Genomic DNA, 16,887 nt, shown 5'->3' with positions numbered 1-16,887 from the left:
CATTTCTTCCCCCCATCCATTTGAGGGGGGTTTTGAGATGTTCCATTGTCAGTGCTCCCTACTGCTGTAGGAGGAAAATGGATTTTGGACTAATTATATCTCTTTATCTAAGTCTGTAGCGGGACAGACCAATTCACCCAGGAATACGGGGTCCCTGCCCTATTCTGCTTCTTTCCTTCTGTCCTTCCTGAGCTCGAAGTGTACAGAAAAAAGGTCTGGGGAGCGGGAAGGTTCTAAAGAAGAGGAGGAGTCGAGGGTCAGACGCAACCCAATAGCCTTGGAGTGGGTCATTTAAATGTCCCAAAATCCTTTTGTATTTATCCCCCCCACACATACAGCATCTCCTCTTCAATTATGAACTACTTAACAATAATAATATTTTTACCAGTCTCCAGTTAAAATTCAATAACATTATTATTATTATTTTTGGCATTTTAGCTGATCCCATTCAAGCCTCCACGAGTGGATTATGCATATCAGCTGTTCTGGAAGTCATTACTTGGAGATAGAGGAGAAACAGTAGTAGATAAGTTGTAAGTGGAAAGCACTGAATGCACAAGTTGTAAGTGTAATGCTGCAAACACAGGACCTGATTCCTTACAGATCACAACTGCTAATGCAATAGTGATTACGCACACGCAGCCTCACTGCGACAGTATGCTAATCCATTGCGATCACTATGCCATCGCAGCACTACACAAGGACGCCCACTTTACCTTACACACATTCATAATGTTTAGCAAGACTGCAAAGCCATCGGTAACATGGAGTACCATCGCAGCCTCACGCACACTTGCACAAGCTCTGACCTTACTCAGGAGTTGCTAACCTCATCGCGCGTAGTGGAAGCCCAAGCTACGTATGGCATCACAGTGGATAATTTATGCACGCCCCTGCAACGGCGTTCAAACGCACTGGCACGCCTGTTTTTCGCTGACCACCCCCCGTCACCTCCCACAAACGGCACTTTCTGTCAATCACTCTGCGTTGGGCATATCTGCACATATTTGCACTAGCTCCCAGGCACTTGTAATTAATATGTCTTTTACAGGTGTATATGTGTCTCCGGGTGATTACGTAAGCTTGCTCTTTATGTATGCAGTCTACATTAAAGCTTCTGTCCCCTCCCTGCACCTAGCTCTCCAATCGCAGATGGTCATAAGTGTCACATTTACACAAACATGCATACGCGGCTATATATGCGCAAGTTTTCTGTGTATTGTACCCGCCGAGCAAATTTGCATATTTCACTCGGAGAGGTGCTAGAAAGACAGCCGGACTATAAAGAAGGCTATTAGTAGCCATAAGCCAAGTATTGGAGGTTCTTAAAAGGTGTCCAATGGTTGAATATTTATTATTTACATGTTTTAGTAATGGTTGAAAGATGATAGCCAGCAAGTGTTTCTCAGCAAAAGTCTTTACAGTATTCTGGGCTACAGAAAAATGTCTGTATTGTCTGTATATTCATTTTTCAGTGTTTTTATACAAGTTTGTAATATGATGGAAAAAAAAACACTTTTACCTCTCATCTGGAAGTCCAACAACTAATTTCCCATAAATACAACTCCTAACATACCTATCCCACAGCATTTATCCCATTTATGAGCTTTTCAGAGAAATGAACGTAAAAATATTCAAGTGCATTATTATACATTGGGAGAGGTGCACCGAAAGTTCTGCACTGTGGGCCTGATTCAGCAAGGAACGCAGTTGCTAATAAGCACGCAATCAGCCGATTGTTGCGCACTGCGCATGTGTATGCATCAGAGTGCACGTGCGCGAACTAGCAATTGCGATCCGAACTGCGATTGCAGAGGCTACGCAGACCCAGAGTACAGTGATTGACAGGAAGTGGCGTTTGTGGAAGGTGGTGGGGGGGGGGATGGGTGGACGCAGGCGTGCTAGTGCTTTGCAATGTCGTTGCAGGGGCATAAAATATCCACTGCGTGGCCATACGCAGCCTGAGGCCTCATAGCAATTCCTGAGTGAGGTCTGACCTGCCTTAACTGTGCGTATGGGTCCGATATTACTCGATGTTACCGATTATTTTGCTATGTTGCCCAAGTATACGGATGTGAGTAAGGGGAAGTGGGCATTATTATATTAGGCTGTGATCGCAATGCATTTGCAAACATTTGCATATCACTGCTGCGTAGCGTGCGTATTAGCAGAATTGCGATCCTTGCTGAATCAGGCCCTGTGTCCCGACTTTTTACCTTAAAATAAAGGTTTCTCCCCTGCTCATGGGGGTGTGCACAATAAATATTTTTAATTTGCTGGGAAAATGGATTGCGAGTTTGGAATTGAATTGCAAATGCAATTCGCAGTGTGAATTTTGCTGTGAAAACGGCTCGCAGAAGCCAACTCTCTCCTAACTGAATTAACAAAATTACACATAAATAAGTTACAGTGTAAAGGTGGGTACACACCTAAGCGATATATCTGCAGATGATGGTCGTTCATACACACTGAACAACCATCAGCTGCATGCTGCAGTGGGTCCCGGCGGTTGGGGGGAGGGTCGGGGGCGTGTCCCACCCCCATCCCAGAGGCTGCCGCTGTGTGTGTACGGGCGGTCTGCAGACATATCTGTCCATCGGCTGTGCAGCGCAGCCAATGCGATATGTCTGTGAACGACGCCGTTCAGAGACATATCACTAGTACACACTGGCCGACATGCAGCAGATATATTGTCCGATCAATTGATTGTTTTTTAAATGTTTTTTAATGTATATCCAATAAAAATAGTTTTTATGCATAGTGTCATTTGAGGATTTGAGTGAACCTAATAAAACTGATTCTCCTTTCTTTTGTGAATTTTGATTTGCACTTTGCATATATTCGAATCAGTTTTTGGCACCAACAATATTTCAATAGAATTAATACCCCAACTATTGGTAAATATGATATTTGGTATCCTCATTCTGTTATTATTATTTATTTCATAACTTGGTGCGGGAGCACTCTTTTCTCCGCATAATCCATGTCTACATAGTTGTCAACATTCTAACTGTCGACCTTCTGAATGGCAACAAGCCATACCATACCCAAATAGCCATGATCCAGTTCATTCACAGCCCTTAAATCATTGTGAATACTGTGGATACAAGAGGAAGGAGTGTATGTCCTGTCTATCTGTACTAAATCTATAGGCTCCGTCCACTTGCAATGGCAGTAATAGGATTAGTGACTATAAATATAGGGACCACTTTAAATTACCTTTTTGTTTCTTATTCCTGCTAGTAAGCACAACATCGTAGACCCCAACCTGAAGGAATGCGTTAGTCTCTGCTCGATGCCCATTGTGGTGAGGAGGATCCTGTCCATTATTCTCTGGCCAATAGTAAGTAGACGTGGGAAAATAATACAAAAAGCCATTGTTAAGCAAGTTTGTGAATTTAATTGATGTTTAGCAGGGACATTTCAATATAAAACTAAAAAAAGAAACAACTTTATTGTATAAATCATCCTAACGTTCATTTAACAGATGTTTTCTTCCTGTAATGATGGAAGGTTAATAGCATCCAAAAATTGAGCAATCTCTTCTAAGGCCCTCATTCAGAGCTGTACGCTCTGAGCAGAGCGCACGCTCTGAGCAGAGCGCACGCTCTGCATGAGGGCCGGGCTCCATTGTCATGGAGCGTCCTCCTGGACGCTCGTATAGCTGTGGGTCACCACCCACAGGCTATACGAGTGTGCATTTTGATGGCCGCGATGGTCGTGACCATCGCGACCATCGAAATTGCGAGCCGGAGCCTGCGGTTGAGGTTTTCAACCGCAAGCTCCGGAGTGATTTTGGCTCTATCAGAGCCAAAATCACTCCCACTGACATCACTAGTGATGTCAGTGGGCCGGCTTCTGACGGGAGGCGTTCCCGTGGGAACGCCCCCGTCAGGGAGGCACGCCCCCGGCACGCCCACCAAAGGGGGCGTGCTGTCAATCAACATTGACAGCACGCCCCCTTTGATCGGACACAACGAGCGAAGGAAAGTCCTTCGCTCGTCGTGTCTGGCGCATGCGCACGACGGAGCTCCCTCCGTCGTGCGCATGCTCAGTGCAGACCATCGACCCACTTGCGAGCGGACAGCCGCTCGCGAATGGGTCTGAATCAGGCCCTAAGTTAGGCTGAAAAACTTGTGGATCACGAGTTAATTGATACAGATGCAAGTAATAGTCAGCAAAAGCATTGGCTACATCTAGAGGATCCGTCACCCTTGCACCAACTTTATTAAAGGTCACATGAATTCTCCCCTTGGCAAGTTTCCCCATCAGTTTTTGAGCCAACATTCTGCCTGCTCCCTGATCATAAAACTTTTGTCTTAGCTTAAATAAGTTTCTATGTACATCACGTAAAGTAAACCTATTCCATTCATCCCTGGCTTGAAGCAATTCTTTAAAAATGGTGGCATCAGAGGGAGAACGTTTAAGTCTCTCCTCCAATTCCTTTATTTGGGCTTCCAATTCAGTCTGGCATTATAAATTGGCCTCCTTGAGGCTCGCTGCTGATTGAATGACCGTCCCTCGCACTACGGCTTTTAATTTACACCAATAGTTGAAAACAGAAGTATCTGATGGTTTATTAGTTTCCATATACAGGGCTGTCTTAACAGCAGTGTGGGCCCTGGGCAAAGCAATGCACTGGGGCCCCTACCCACCCATTCACGGGAAAAAAATTTAAATGGTCAATAAAAATTAAACCCTCCTGCATGCCCATAGGACTTCCCACACATGCAGAGAGACTCTGGGCCTGATTCAGACCCTCTTGTTAGATGCGGCTGCTCGCTCCCAGCGTATGCAAATCCAGCTAAGTGACGTCAAGGCATAAGCACGCCCACTATGTCTTGGCAAGCGATCACTTTGTGTTTACAGACGCCCACCAGCCTGTCTTTAGCCGCCCACTAGCGAACGTCATCTCCAGGTATATACAACCATCGGTACATCGGATCTGACCGCAGCGCTTGCGGTTGACTGTATGTACCCTACCGCGAGCACTTCAGTTCGCAACTCCACTCCCCCGTTACTACTGTCCTGCCCCTGTTACCACCCACAAATGGCCTCTCCTGTCACTCATTTCACTGGGCTGTCTTTGCTCTTCCCAATCGCTCGAACTAGTTCACGCACGCGCACTGCGATTTATACGCATGCGCAAATGCATAACATCGGCCGTGTATGAGCGAGTGGCCGCTTGCGAGAGGGTCTGAATCAGGCCCTCTGTCTGACTGGTCTGAAGCCGGCAGATGAAGTGAAACTGGGACTGAGGTGAGTACTCGTCACGGGGGGGGGGGATGGGATGGGGGAGGTTAGATCGGAATCCAGTGCACCGGCAGCCGTCTCATAAAAATATCACACATTTTCCCAACTGGGCGTGGCTGCTGGGGGGGGGTGGTACAAGCTTCGGGCCCTTGGGCAACTGTCCAACAAGCCCAATGGAAGAGATGGCACTGTCCATATACATAGAAAGAGTACAGGGAAATCAGACAGGAGGTAAGCTCCCAAACGCCAAAGTCTAGGTGGCATGCAAGGTGACCCCAACGCCCACTCCAAAGCAAGAGGTGCATGGTCAGACCAGGTCATAGGAAGAATATCAGCCCTTCTGACTTGTCCATTTATCTGCCAACGCCAAGTCATCCGAACTTATGTTTTCTTACCCCAAAACCAAAAAGACATAATAATAACAATTGTCAATAACAACAATCAAAGACTGATTTTTAGTATAGTTCTTACGCTGAAAGATTATTACACCACTTTTCTCTCAGAACAATGTAATGATCCCTCTGTTTCTCCTAATTAATGTTCTATGGACCTGATTCAGCACTGGACGGAATTGCAATGCTGCACGTAAGCAGCTTCGCAATTCCGTCCTTGCTATTATGGTAATGCAGCAGAAGGCGTCATGCCTCCTGCATGCATTAATGATCTGAGCTGCGTCCACGGATGCAACATAGGATCATCTGCGTGTCCATCGCCCGGCTGAGTGACCATGGGGTCACGCAGGCCAGCCATTGCAAATGTCCAAAAGAGACCAAGAAATCTCTGTTTCCCGACGGACATCCTGGCCTCTCCCCCTCCCCCTCAACGGCGGTGACACGACTCCGCTTTGGAAAATGGTGGGGGGGGTTTGTATATCATAAAGGCTGTGTGTGCTTTGTGAAAGAGGAGAGTGGGGGTGGCCATGGGGGGGGGTTGTATATCATGAAAGCTGCGTACTTTTTGAAGGGGGGACCGTGGGGGATTGGGGGGGCAGCAGGGGGGTTGTATATCATGAAAGGCTGTGTGTGCTTTGTGAATGCATAATAATTAAGTCTGTGTCAGTCTGTGTATCAGTAAGTGGTGTCTGTGTCAGTAAGTGGTGTGTGTCTCAGTAAGTGTTATCTGTGTCAGTAAGTGTGTTTGTGTCAGTAAGTGTTGTGTGTGAGTGTCAGTAAGGGGTGTCTGTCAGTAAGTATGTCTGTAAGTGGTGTCTGTGTCAGTAAGTGTCTGTGTCAGTAAGTGTCTGTGTCAAAGTGGTATCTGTCAGTAAGGGGTGTCAGCAAGGCACTGTGTGTATGTGTGCAGCTACTGTATGGGAGCAGTGTGTGTGTGTGTCTATGGGGAAGTGTTTGTGTGCGACTATGGTGGTAGTGTGTGTGTATCTGTGGCTATGGGGGCCCTGTGTATGTGCAGCTATGGGGGCCCTGTGTGTGTGTGGTTATGGGGGCCCTGTGTGTGTGTGTGTGGCTATGGGGGCCCTGTGTGTGTGTGTGGTTATGGGGGCCCTGTGTGTGTGTGTGTGGCTATAGGGGTCCTGTGTGTGTGCAGCTATGGGGGCCCTGTGTGTGTGCGGCTATGGGGGCACTGTGTGCGGCTAAGGGGGCACTGTGTGTGTGTGTGTGGCTATAGGGGTCCTGTGTGTGTGCAGCTATGGGGGCTGTGTGTGTGTGGTTATGGGGGCCCTGTGTGTGTGGCTATGGAGGCCCTGTGTGTGTGCGGCTATGGGGGCCCTGTGTGTGTGTGTGTGGCTATGGGGGCCCTGTGTGTGTGCGGCTATGGGGGCACTGTGTGCGGCTAAGGGGGCACTGTGTGTGTGTGTGTGGCTATGGGAGCCCTTTGTGTGTGCAGCTATGGGGGCCCTGTGTGTGTGTGGTTATGTGGGACCTGTGTGTGTGTGGCTATGGGGGCAGTGTGTGTGGCTAAGGGGGCACTGTGTGTGTGGCTATGGGAGCCCTTTGTGTGTGCAGCTATGGGGGCCCTGTGTGTGTGCAGCTATGGGGGCCCTGTGTGTGTGTGGCTATGGGGGCCCTGTGTGTGTGTGGTTATGTGGGACCTGTGTGTGTGTGGTTATGGGGGCCCTGTGTGTGCGGCTATGGGGGCAGTGTGTGCGGCTAACGAGGCACTGTGTGTGCAGCTATGGAGACACTGTGTGTGTGTAGCTATGGGGGCACTGTGTGTGTGGTTATGGGGGCCCTGTGTGTGCGGCTATGGGGGCAGTGTGTGCGGCTAAGGAGGCACTGTGTGTGCAGCTATGGGGGCCCTGTGTGTGTGGTTATGGGGGCCCTGTGTGTGCGGCTATGGGGGCAGTGTGTGCGGCTAAGGAGGCACTGTGTGTGCAGCTATGGAGACACTGTGTGTGTGCAGCTATGGGGGCACTGTGTGTGTGGTTATGGGGGCACTGTGTGTGTGGCTATGGGGGCCCTGTGTGTGTGTGCGGCTATGGGGGTAGTGTGTGTGGCTATGGGGACCCTGTGTGTGTGCGGCTATGGGAGCATTATGTGTGGCTATGGGGGCCCTGTGTGTGTGTAAGGCTATGGGGGCCCTGTATGTGTGTGGCTATGGGGGCCCTGTGTGTGTGTGGCTATGGGGGGCAGTGTGTGTGTGTGCGGCTATAATGGCAGTGTATGTGTGTAAAATTGCATGCAGTTGAGGGAGTGGGGCCCCAAACTGATATCTTTCTTACGGCCCCATGAGGTCTAAGGACCTGATTCAGAGCCACTCGCTAGATGTGATCGCTCGCCCCCAGCATATGCAAATTCGGCTAAGTGACGGCATGGCATGCGCTCGCTCGCTCGCTCGGAAAGGCATAAGCACGCCCACTTTGTATTGATGAGCGATCACTTTGTGTATGCAGACGCCCATTAGCGTATGTAGAGACGCCCACGAGCGCACGTCAGCTCCAGGAAGTGTATTAAAACATTGGTACATCGAGGACCATCGGAAGAGCTCGCAGCGCTTGTGGTTGCCTTACCCTACCGCAAGCACTGTGAGGATTTCAGTGTAAAAAAAGGCTGGTGACGTGTACTATGACGCTGTCTGTTTATTATGCACGCCTTAGAAACGGCGGTGCAACACTCAGGCACGCCTGCGTCCTCACCTTCACTCCCCCGTTATTAGTGTCCTGCCCCTGTTCCCACCCACAAACGGCCTCTCCTGTCACTCATTACACTGGGCTGTCTTTGCTTGGCAAGTGAGCGTATTCTGATCGCTCTGAGTAGTTTGCGCACGCGCAGAAAGAATCGTGTGCATACACGGTCGCTAAACATCGGTCGCGTACGAGCAAGCGACCACTTGCGAACTGGTCTGAATGAGCTCCTAAATCCGCCACTGGATGAACGCTAAGTAGAATGCTATGGGCAACATCTCCATTTCTAATAACTCTCACTTTAGTAAATACACCCCAAATACCGTCAGAGATTTATAGAAATGGAGATGTTGCCCATAGCAACCAATCAGATTCTAGCTATATTATCTTCTAGAAGCTGTTAGATAAATGATAAGTAGAACCTGATTGGTTGCCACGGGCAACAACTCCACTGTTATAAACCTGCACTTTAGTAAATATACCCCCTCGTGTCCTTCATGACCTCCCCAAGCAATGTACACGTACTCCGGGCTCGCATGTTTAGAATCCACCGTCTCCTCTGGCAGTTGCTCCTCCCTCTCAATCATATCCATATGAAGTGGCAGATTCCAGAGCCTTTGTTTTGCTTTCCTTCTCCCTCCCTATATATTAATATGCTCTCATCTCCCGCCTTCCTCTCATATGCGCTAACTCTTCTCATTATACACTCGGTTCCATGTTTAATGCTATTGTACCCTTTGTTATTGTATTTCTTGTAAAGCTGGGTACATACTGATGGGCCGACATATCGGATCCTGGGTACACATTTGCACGAGATAATGAACGATGGATCGATCCCTCATTTTGTCCTTCCTTACCTGCAACGGGCTGCTTGTAATATCATCCGGTTGGACGAGCAGCACAGCCAACCAGACGATGTCGCAAGCATCCATGGGAGCGCGCATATTGGCCGTACACACTGAGCGATGCGGCCGATATGCCGTTACGATTTGTCCGGAAACGACCTATCATACCAACATCGCTCCAGTGTGTACCTGGCTTAAGTTTTCACTCACAGCACTTACATGGATATCATGGACCGTGTCATTTTTCACTTGTATTTTCTATTTGACACACTCATGCTTCATTTGCATCCTGTATTGTCTCTCCTCTTCCTCCCTCGTTTTTCTGTGTCCTCCTTGTTGTCTTTTCTCTTCTTTCTCTTTGCTTGTCTTCTGTTACATGACATAGGGATCTATTCATCATTACTAAAAAATCTATGGATATAATTAGGTTTAGACTCGCATGTAGTTCTACCTAATTACCGGAGGAATTCATCATTCCTCCTCTCCATAACTATCTATTCCAAAAAGCTGTCATTTTTGCGATGATAGCTTTTCGGGAAATAGATACTTTTCTCTGCCTGCTCCTATCTTACAGCAGCTGTAATCAGACACTGCATGCTGCTACTGACGGGATGTGACTCCCCTGTGTCTGTTCCCCAGTGGCAGTTGTAAGTGCTTCTTCAATTAACTGTTTATAGTAAATAAACAGTTAATTATTAAGGTTACTTACAACAAGTGCCACTGGGGAACAGAGGGGAGATACTTCCCGTCAGTAGCAGCATGCAGCAGCGGGGAGGACACACAAGTGCAGCCGGAGCCGGAGGGACCGGAGGAGGGAACCGAATGAAGAGCGAGCCGGAGGAACCCGACTGAAGAGGGAGCCGGAGGGACCGGAGGAGTACTGAGCCAACAGAGACACCTGGAGCAGGGAGCAGGCGCCTCCAGACAAGAGGGAAGAAGTGCCAGAGGAGGGTGGACACACGATACCGGCAGGCAGCAGAGGGGGTGATGAGTCATGCAGTGGGAGGAGGACGCGGCCGCTACTGGAGAAGAGTGGCCACTAATCAGCAAGCAGCAGCGATGGTGAGATGCAGCGGGAGGAGAGGGCGGTCGCTACCGGACACGAGGGTAGAGGGAGGAGGAGCGCACAGCAGTGGCTGTAGGCAGATGTGCTACACAAACTGCCATGTTGTGTGAACGGGCAACTTGCGATCGCTTTAGGGGGCTGTACGCCATCTGTGATCGATGATTTACGGAAGGTGATAAATACAGTAATTTCTACATCCCCATATTACTGTAACAAGGCGATATCAGTGATATCTCCTGCGTTAAGTGTGTTAATGAATACAAGGGATAGTTAAATAAGGAATAAGGGCCTTTAAAATGTTACTTTAGTGTTGATGCATAGACCCCAAAATCTTAATAAAGCTTGTTTAAAAAAAAAAGAAAAATGTCCAGGGTTGATTAGAAACTTGGCCATGGTTGGTTAAATACATGACCTCAGTTGGTTAGATGGATAGATCTATGGCCAGTAGATAGCCACACACACACACTGCCCCCATGGCTGGTTAGTGCAGTGATTTCACACCAAATATATCTGAGGAGACTTGTGATATTGGACAGCATTCACTAAGCAACTGCACACGGAACTACATCAGTGTACCTATAGATTGAACAGTGCTCTTGGTGTATACATCTGTCGGGAGCAGCAGTATAGTACTATATAGCCACTGTTGGTTAATACATGGTCATTGTTGGTTGGATACATGCTCTCAGGTATAAAACTGCGGGGTCTATTGACTAAGCCTGAACAGTGATAAAGTACCAATCAACCAGCTCCTGTCATTTTTCAAACACAGGGGTCTATTTACTAAGCCTTGGATGTAGATAAAATGGACAGAGATAAAGTACCAACCAACCAGATCCTAACTGTCATTTTTCAAACACAGCCTGCGATATGGCAGTTAGGAGCTGATTGGCGTGTACTTTATCTCCATTCACTTTATCTCCATCCAAGGCTTAGTAAAAAGACCCCTCAATCATTAAAGGTGTTTCACGTGCTGTCTGTAATTAGAACTCACTGTGCCATGTGGCTTCTGCCAACAGCATGAAGATAAACATTTCATAGTTTACAATGATGATGAATAAAAATATTTTCCCTGTAAGTAAATCTTATTTTAAACATTTTCTAGTATCCCAGGATTTCCAGTGTTATATATTCCAGTCTCGGTGCAAGGTAAGATTCTACGCACTCTTCCAGAGGATCTCTTATATATTGTAGATGTGTAGCCCTGAGGGATTATTCCAGATAAGTATCCCCTCTTCCCCTGATCTTTACCCCATCATACTGTGCATTCTGAAGTAGAAAAATATCATAGGTAACAAGGGGAAGTAGGACATTAGATGAGAGTAGGGACAGGAGGGGTGTGGGGGGTGAAAGATGTAAGTAGTAAATTTAATAGGGATCTGGAAGAGTGTGTGTGTGTGTATATATTTTATTATTACCAGTTATTTATATAGCGCACACATATTCTGCAGCACTTTTACAGAGACTATTTGGCCATTCACATCAGTCCCTGCCCAGTGGAGCTTACAATCTATGTTCTCTACCACAGGCCCACACAAACACACACAGATTAATTTTGTTGGGAGCCAATTAGCCTACCAGTATATTTTGGAATGTGGGAGGATACCCACGCAAGCACAGAGAGAATATACAAACTCCACACAGTTAGGGCCGTGGTGGGAATTGAACCCACGACCTATGCGTAGTTCACATCCTCTTCTCCAAGTAGGCATCCATGGGGTTAAAACAAAATAACGGGTGCTCCCGAATCCAAGCCGGACTGAGTAAAGCTATGTGTTTCCACATATCTTTGCTCCGCGCGAATGACCGGGACACACGTGTGCCCGTCATTGAAGGAGCCGCCAGCCAATCAGCGGGCATCTCCGTTGGAAGAGCAGCTCGCTGATTGGCTGTATGCGGTCAGCCTGTCTCCCCATAGACTTCAATGGAGAGAAATCTCGATTGGTCTATGGTGGGAACCACTACATTGTATCAATGATGTAACCTCAAGTAACTTTCTCCCTATATATTTAAAACCAGCTCTCTCCTTGCTGCCTGTTGCTGGTTCTTAAATTACAGTGGAACCTTACACATTTTTTTTCCCTATAATTTTAAGAACCAGGACTGGCTGGCAAGTCCAGGGCTGGTCAGTCTTTTGGGGGGGACCTCACGTCATTTTTTTTTAAACAATTTGAGGCAAAAAATCCGAGGTTGGACTTTTCGCCATCATCGCTGTTTTTTCCTGGGATAAAGTATCGAGCGCGTGCCCGCTTATCCCCGTATTCCGGCGAAAACGGGACACGGTGGAAAGGTAAGTATCGGAAAAGTCCTATCAATTTTCGGGAAATCATCCTAGCACCCCCCTAAAGATGTCTTGACATGGGGGATCACTATGGATACCCCCGAATAGTTCTGCTAAAGGTATTTGTGGCTTTTAAATGGTCTCAATAGGCACTATTTTGAGTCTTTGCGCAAGTGATGAAGAATAAGTTTTTGCTAATTTTTTAGGGGAAAATAAGTATTCCCATAAAATTTGGGGTATATGAAAATGGGTGCAAGTATAGGGCCTGATTCAGACCCATTCGCTAGCAAGCGATCGCTCGTAGCGAGCGATGTTTTGCAATGTGCGCATGCGTCACACTGCGCGTGCGTGAACTAGTGCGCGCGATGCTCGCAGTGCTTGCGGAAAGGTATAGTCAACCTCAAACGCTACTAGCACATCCGATGGTGCTCGATGTACCAATGTTTTCATGCACTTCCAGGAGATGACGTGCGCATGTGGGCGTCTTATGAATGGCTGGTGGGCGTCTGCAGAATGAGTGACAGGTCAAGCCGTTTGTGGGTGGTAACAGGGGCTGGCAGGGCCGGACTGGGACTAAAAATAGGCCCTGGCATTTAAAGCACACAAGCCCACCTCACGTGAACACCTGGCTCCTGACATGGGATGTAGTTTGGAAGCCGGCGGTCTAAATGGCGACCGCCGGCTTCCAGACGCTCTAATCCCGGCGTGGTACTAATGACAGGCGTCGATAACTCGACGCCTGTCATTAACCAGACGCCGGAAGACCGACACCGGGATACCAAACGAAGGTAAGCCGGGCGCGGACAGCTGCAGGGGGGGGGAGGGTTAGGTTTAGGGCTCCCAGGGGGACTTAGGGTTAGGCACCCCCCAGGAGGGTTAGGTTTAGGCTAGGGGAAGGGGGGTTAGGGTTAGGCACCCCCCTGTGGGACTTAGGTTTAGGCAGTGGGGAAGGGGGGGTGTTAGGTTTAGGCACTTAGGGGGGGGATTAAGGTTAGGCACTTAGCGGGGAGGTTAGGGTTAGGCACCCCTAAGGGAGGGTTGTACAAGTATACATTATTCTCTGTATTAAAATACACACAACAGGAGACATTCTGCAGGGGATTCAAACATCTGCCATAGTCAGACATTTGGTATTTGGTTCATTCTGTTAGGTAAAGCCAGCACTTCATTTGGTGTAGGTTACACACAAGGATCGGGGAAGGCATTTTCCCAATTGACCAAGCCCCAGCTTAGCAATTGTATAAGATTAGATAGTGTCACGCGCTCCGAAAAATACAGGTTTGGTCTCGCTGGGAAGGGGCATGACCACACAATAGTACCACCAAATTGAAATTACACCACACAGTAGTGTCCCTTATTCACATTACGCCACACAGAGCCCTTTCACGTTATGGGGGGGGTCGAAAAGCAGGGATTCCAGACAAGGGCACAGACACTGACAGTGCGGACTGGAGCTGCGCCTGGTTGAAACACCCCTCACTGTCAACGGGAAACCAGATCTGTGTCCTCTGCCTGGGGAGGGAGTGTAACCGGTTTCGATGGTCAGGTCTCCACACATTATGCCACACAGTAATGGCCCTTAAAACACATTATGCCCCTTTAAAACACATGAAGTGTGTATATGTCTCCTCTCCGACCAGCAGCTTCAACCCCCCCAACGTGTCCTTCTAGCAGCATCTCCCTGTCACTGTCTCTCCATTCCCACCAGAGTAAACCCTCCCCATCCCTCTAGTAGCAGTTCCCTGTCTATGTGTCTTCTCTACCACCATATTCCAACCACCCCACCCCTATAGCAGCAGCTCCCTGCCCTCTGTCTCCTCTCCCACCAGATTATACCCAGGTTGTTGCTAGATCCAACTTGAAGAAAGGACCTCTGATGTCACAACCACGTGACCGTTATGACAAGGCCGGACAGCTACCAGTGTTACTATCCTAGTAGCTATGGAGAGGAAATTTAAACCGTGCCCGAAGTGTGGCGAGCAAACACTTTTGGCCCCTGTTCTAAACCTTGCCCCTCCCTTTTGGTCGCCTGTCACGTGGCTGTGACGTCAAAGGTCCTGTGAAGCATCTCGTTCTAGACCTAACCCCGTCCTTATAACAGAAGGTCCCAGTCCTGTGTCCCCTCTCCTACAAGATGCCCCCCCCATCCCTATAGCAGCAGCTCCTGTCCTGTGTCAACATCTCCCAGCAGATGATCCCCCGCCGTCCCTATAGCAGCAGCTCCGTCCTCTGTCTCCTCTCCCAACAGATGACCCCCTCCCCCCAGCTCCCTGTCCTGTGTCTCCTTTCCCACAGATGATCCCCCTCTTTCCTATAGCAGCAGCTCCCTGTCTTGTGTCTCCTCCCCCCCTCTCCCCCTCCCTGTATGTATAGTAGCAACTCCCACTGGTTCCTTATCGCTCAGTCTCTGCCGCCCCCACTCACCTTCTAAGTCTTCTCGGGTCCTGCCCACTACTGGCCCCAGCTTCTCTTCGCGGCTCCTCAGCGGCAGTGACAGCAGGGGGTGGCTGGCAACTTCCAGCCTGGGGGACAATACAAGCATTTGGCCCCAGCTTTTCTACCAGCGCACTGTGATGAAAAAATAAGTGTAATGAAAATCTTGCAGGTATGGTTTATGCAATGTGGGTTTAGCTTGTGTAATGTGGGTATGGTTTATGCAATGTGGGTTTAGCTTGTGTAATGTGGGTATGGTTTATGCAATGTGGGTTTAGCTTGTGTAATGTGGGTGTGGTTTAAGTAGCAATTTAAATATAAAAACAATCTTACGTCAAAAACCTATAAACAAATACAAAACCTACCAGCCAAACTGACAAAGCAGCTACTATTCTATTGTCTATACAATAAACACATTTAAAATCTGACCCAAGGGGTTGATTTACTAAGTGTCGGGTTCTAACACTCTGCGCTTCTGATCGTGTTAATGCCTGAAATTTAAAAGGGCAATGCTTTATCTAGAAGGCATGGCTAGAAAAATATGGCTAGTAATAGCATTGCCCTTTTAAAATTTGGGCATTAACGCAATCAAAAGCGCTGGGTTTAGTACCCCAGGCTTAGTAATTAAACCCCCAAATCTGACCGCCTCTCCTCGCTCTTTAAACATTTTATACCAGATCTGACGGGGGAGCGAGAAGCGGTGGTCCGATTTGGGGGTTTATTATTTAAAAAAAATCAGACCTCAGATTTCACTGACCCAAACTTCCATTATTAAAATTCCTACCCCAGATATAACCCCCCCACACACACCTGATTAAAAGCGGTACCTCAAATTAGATAATCCCCCTCCTCCCTCATGAAAAAAATCAAACCACAGATTTCACACACACACACACTTATACAAACACATACATCCCTTATTAAAAATAATGCAGTAGATTAACCCCCCCCCAAAAAAACACACAAGCAACCAACTCCATAATTAAAAATAATAACACAAATACCCCCTTTATTAAACATCTTACCCAAATCTGCCTGCCCTTTTTATTAAAAGTTATGGTCCAAATATGTTCTCCCTCCCTCTCTCATTGTAAATAGTGCCCAGATCTATGAGGCGACCCAACTATAGGACTGTGAACCATCACCATTACTTACCCTGCTGCAATCAGTCCCGACTCCCTCTCCTTGACTAGTCCTCCTGCAGCCTTCTGAATTCTGATTGGTGGATAGCTCCATATATCCATAAATCAGTGAGGGGAGACATCCCACCACTGTGATTGGTGGATGGGACTATAGCCATCCACCAATCAGCGTTCTGCCAAACAGACGGACGCTGCGGCTGCACAAGTATGTGACAGGCGGCTGGGGGACAGAGAGAAGATGCTCCCCGGCCGCTCTGACTGTATAGAATAATATAAATGGAGCGGTCAGGGAGCACTTCTCTCTGTCTCCCAGCCGCAGGGTATGTGATGCAGCGTGCAGCTGCAGAGATCCGGCGGACCCTGCCCCCCGGCTCAGCCTCGGAGTGACAGCATGACGTTTCAAACACCGGGCCGCAAAAGGAGCCGTCGGGACATCACGCAGGCTGTATCACGGTGAGTGACAGGAGGGGCGGGCCGCTGGAGGAGGAGATACAGGGAATTGAGCTGGGGGGAAGGCTGCGTGGCGCCACTGACCGGACTGGCCCATTTGGCCATCGGCCCTTCTGGCATTTGCCAGAACTGCCCGATGGCCAGTCCGGCCCTGGGGGCTGGACATTATAAACAGGGGAGTGGAGGTGCGAATGCAGGCGTGCCTGAGAATCTTAACGCCATTTCAGAGGCGTGCATAATTAAAAGGCAGCGTCATAGTACATGTCACCTGGTTGACTTATACACTGAAGTGCTCACAGTGCTTGCGGAAAGGTATAGTCAACCTCAAGCGCTGC

The 16,887-nt window shown here is 48.3% G+C and overlaps 1 protein-coding gene across 1 annotated transcript in view; it reads left to right on the top strand.

Annotated features, from left to right (window-relative positions):
• The window catches only part of LOC148474658 (vitamin D3 hydroxylase-associated protein-like), a 51,378-nt gene that overhangs the window by 25,488 nt on the left and 9,003 nt on the right, over positions 1 to 16,887 (top strand). The window contains exons 9-11 of the mRNA XM_088458313.1: positions 439 to 533; positions 3,244 to 3,343; positions 11,352 to 11,395. Of these exons, the coding sequence (XP_088314439.1) occupies positions 439 to 533; positions 3,244 to 3,343; positions 11,352 to 11,395 (239 nt within the window). The remainder of the gene's footprint in view (positions 1 to 438; positions 534 to 3,243; positions 3,344 to 11,351; positions 11,396 to 16,887) is intronic.

This window comes from Taudactylus pleione, unplaced genomic scaffold (genome assembly GCF_031769625.1).
Source record: "Taudactylus pleione unplaced genomic scaffold, aTauple2 ptg000824l, whole genome shotgun sequence".
NCBI lineage: Eukaryota > Metazoa > Chordata > Amphibia > Anura > Myobatrachidae > Taudactylus > Taudactylus pleione.
Note: the sequence above shows the minus strand (reverse complement) of the source record. Positions and strands in the feature narration are given on the sequence as shown.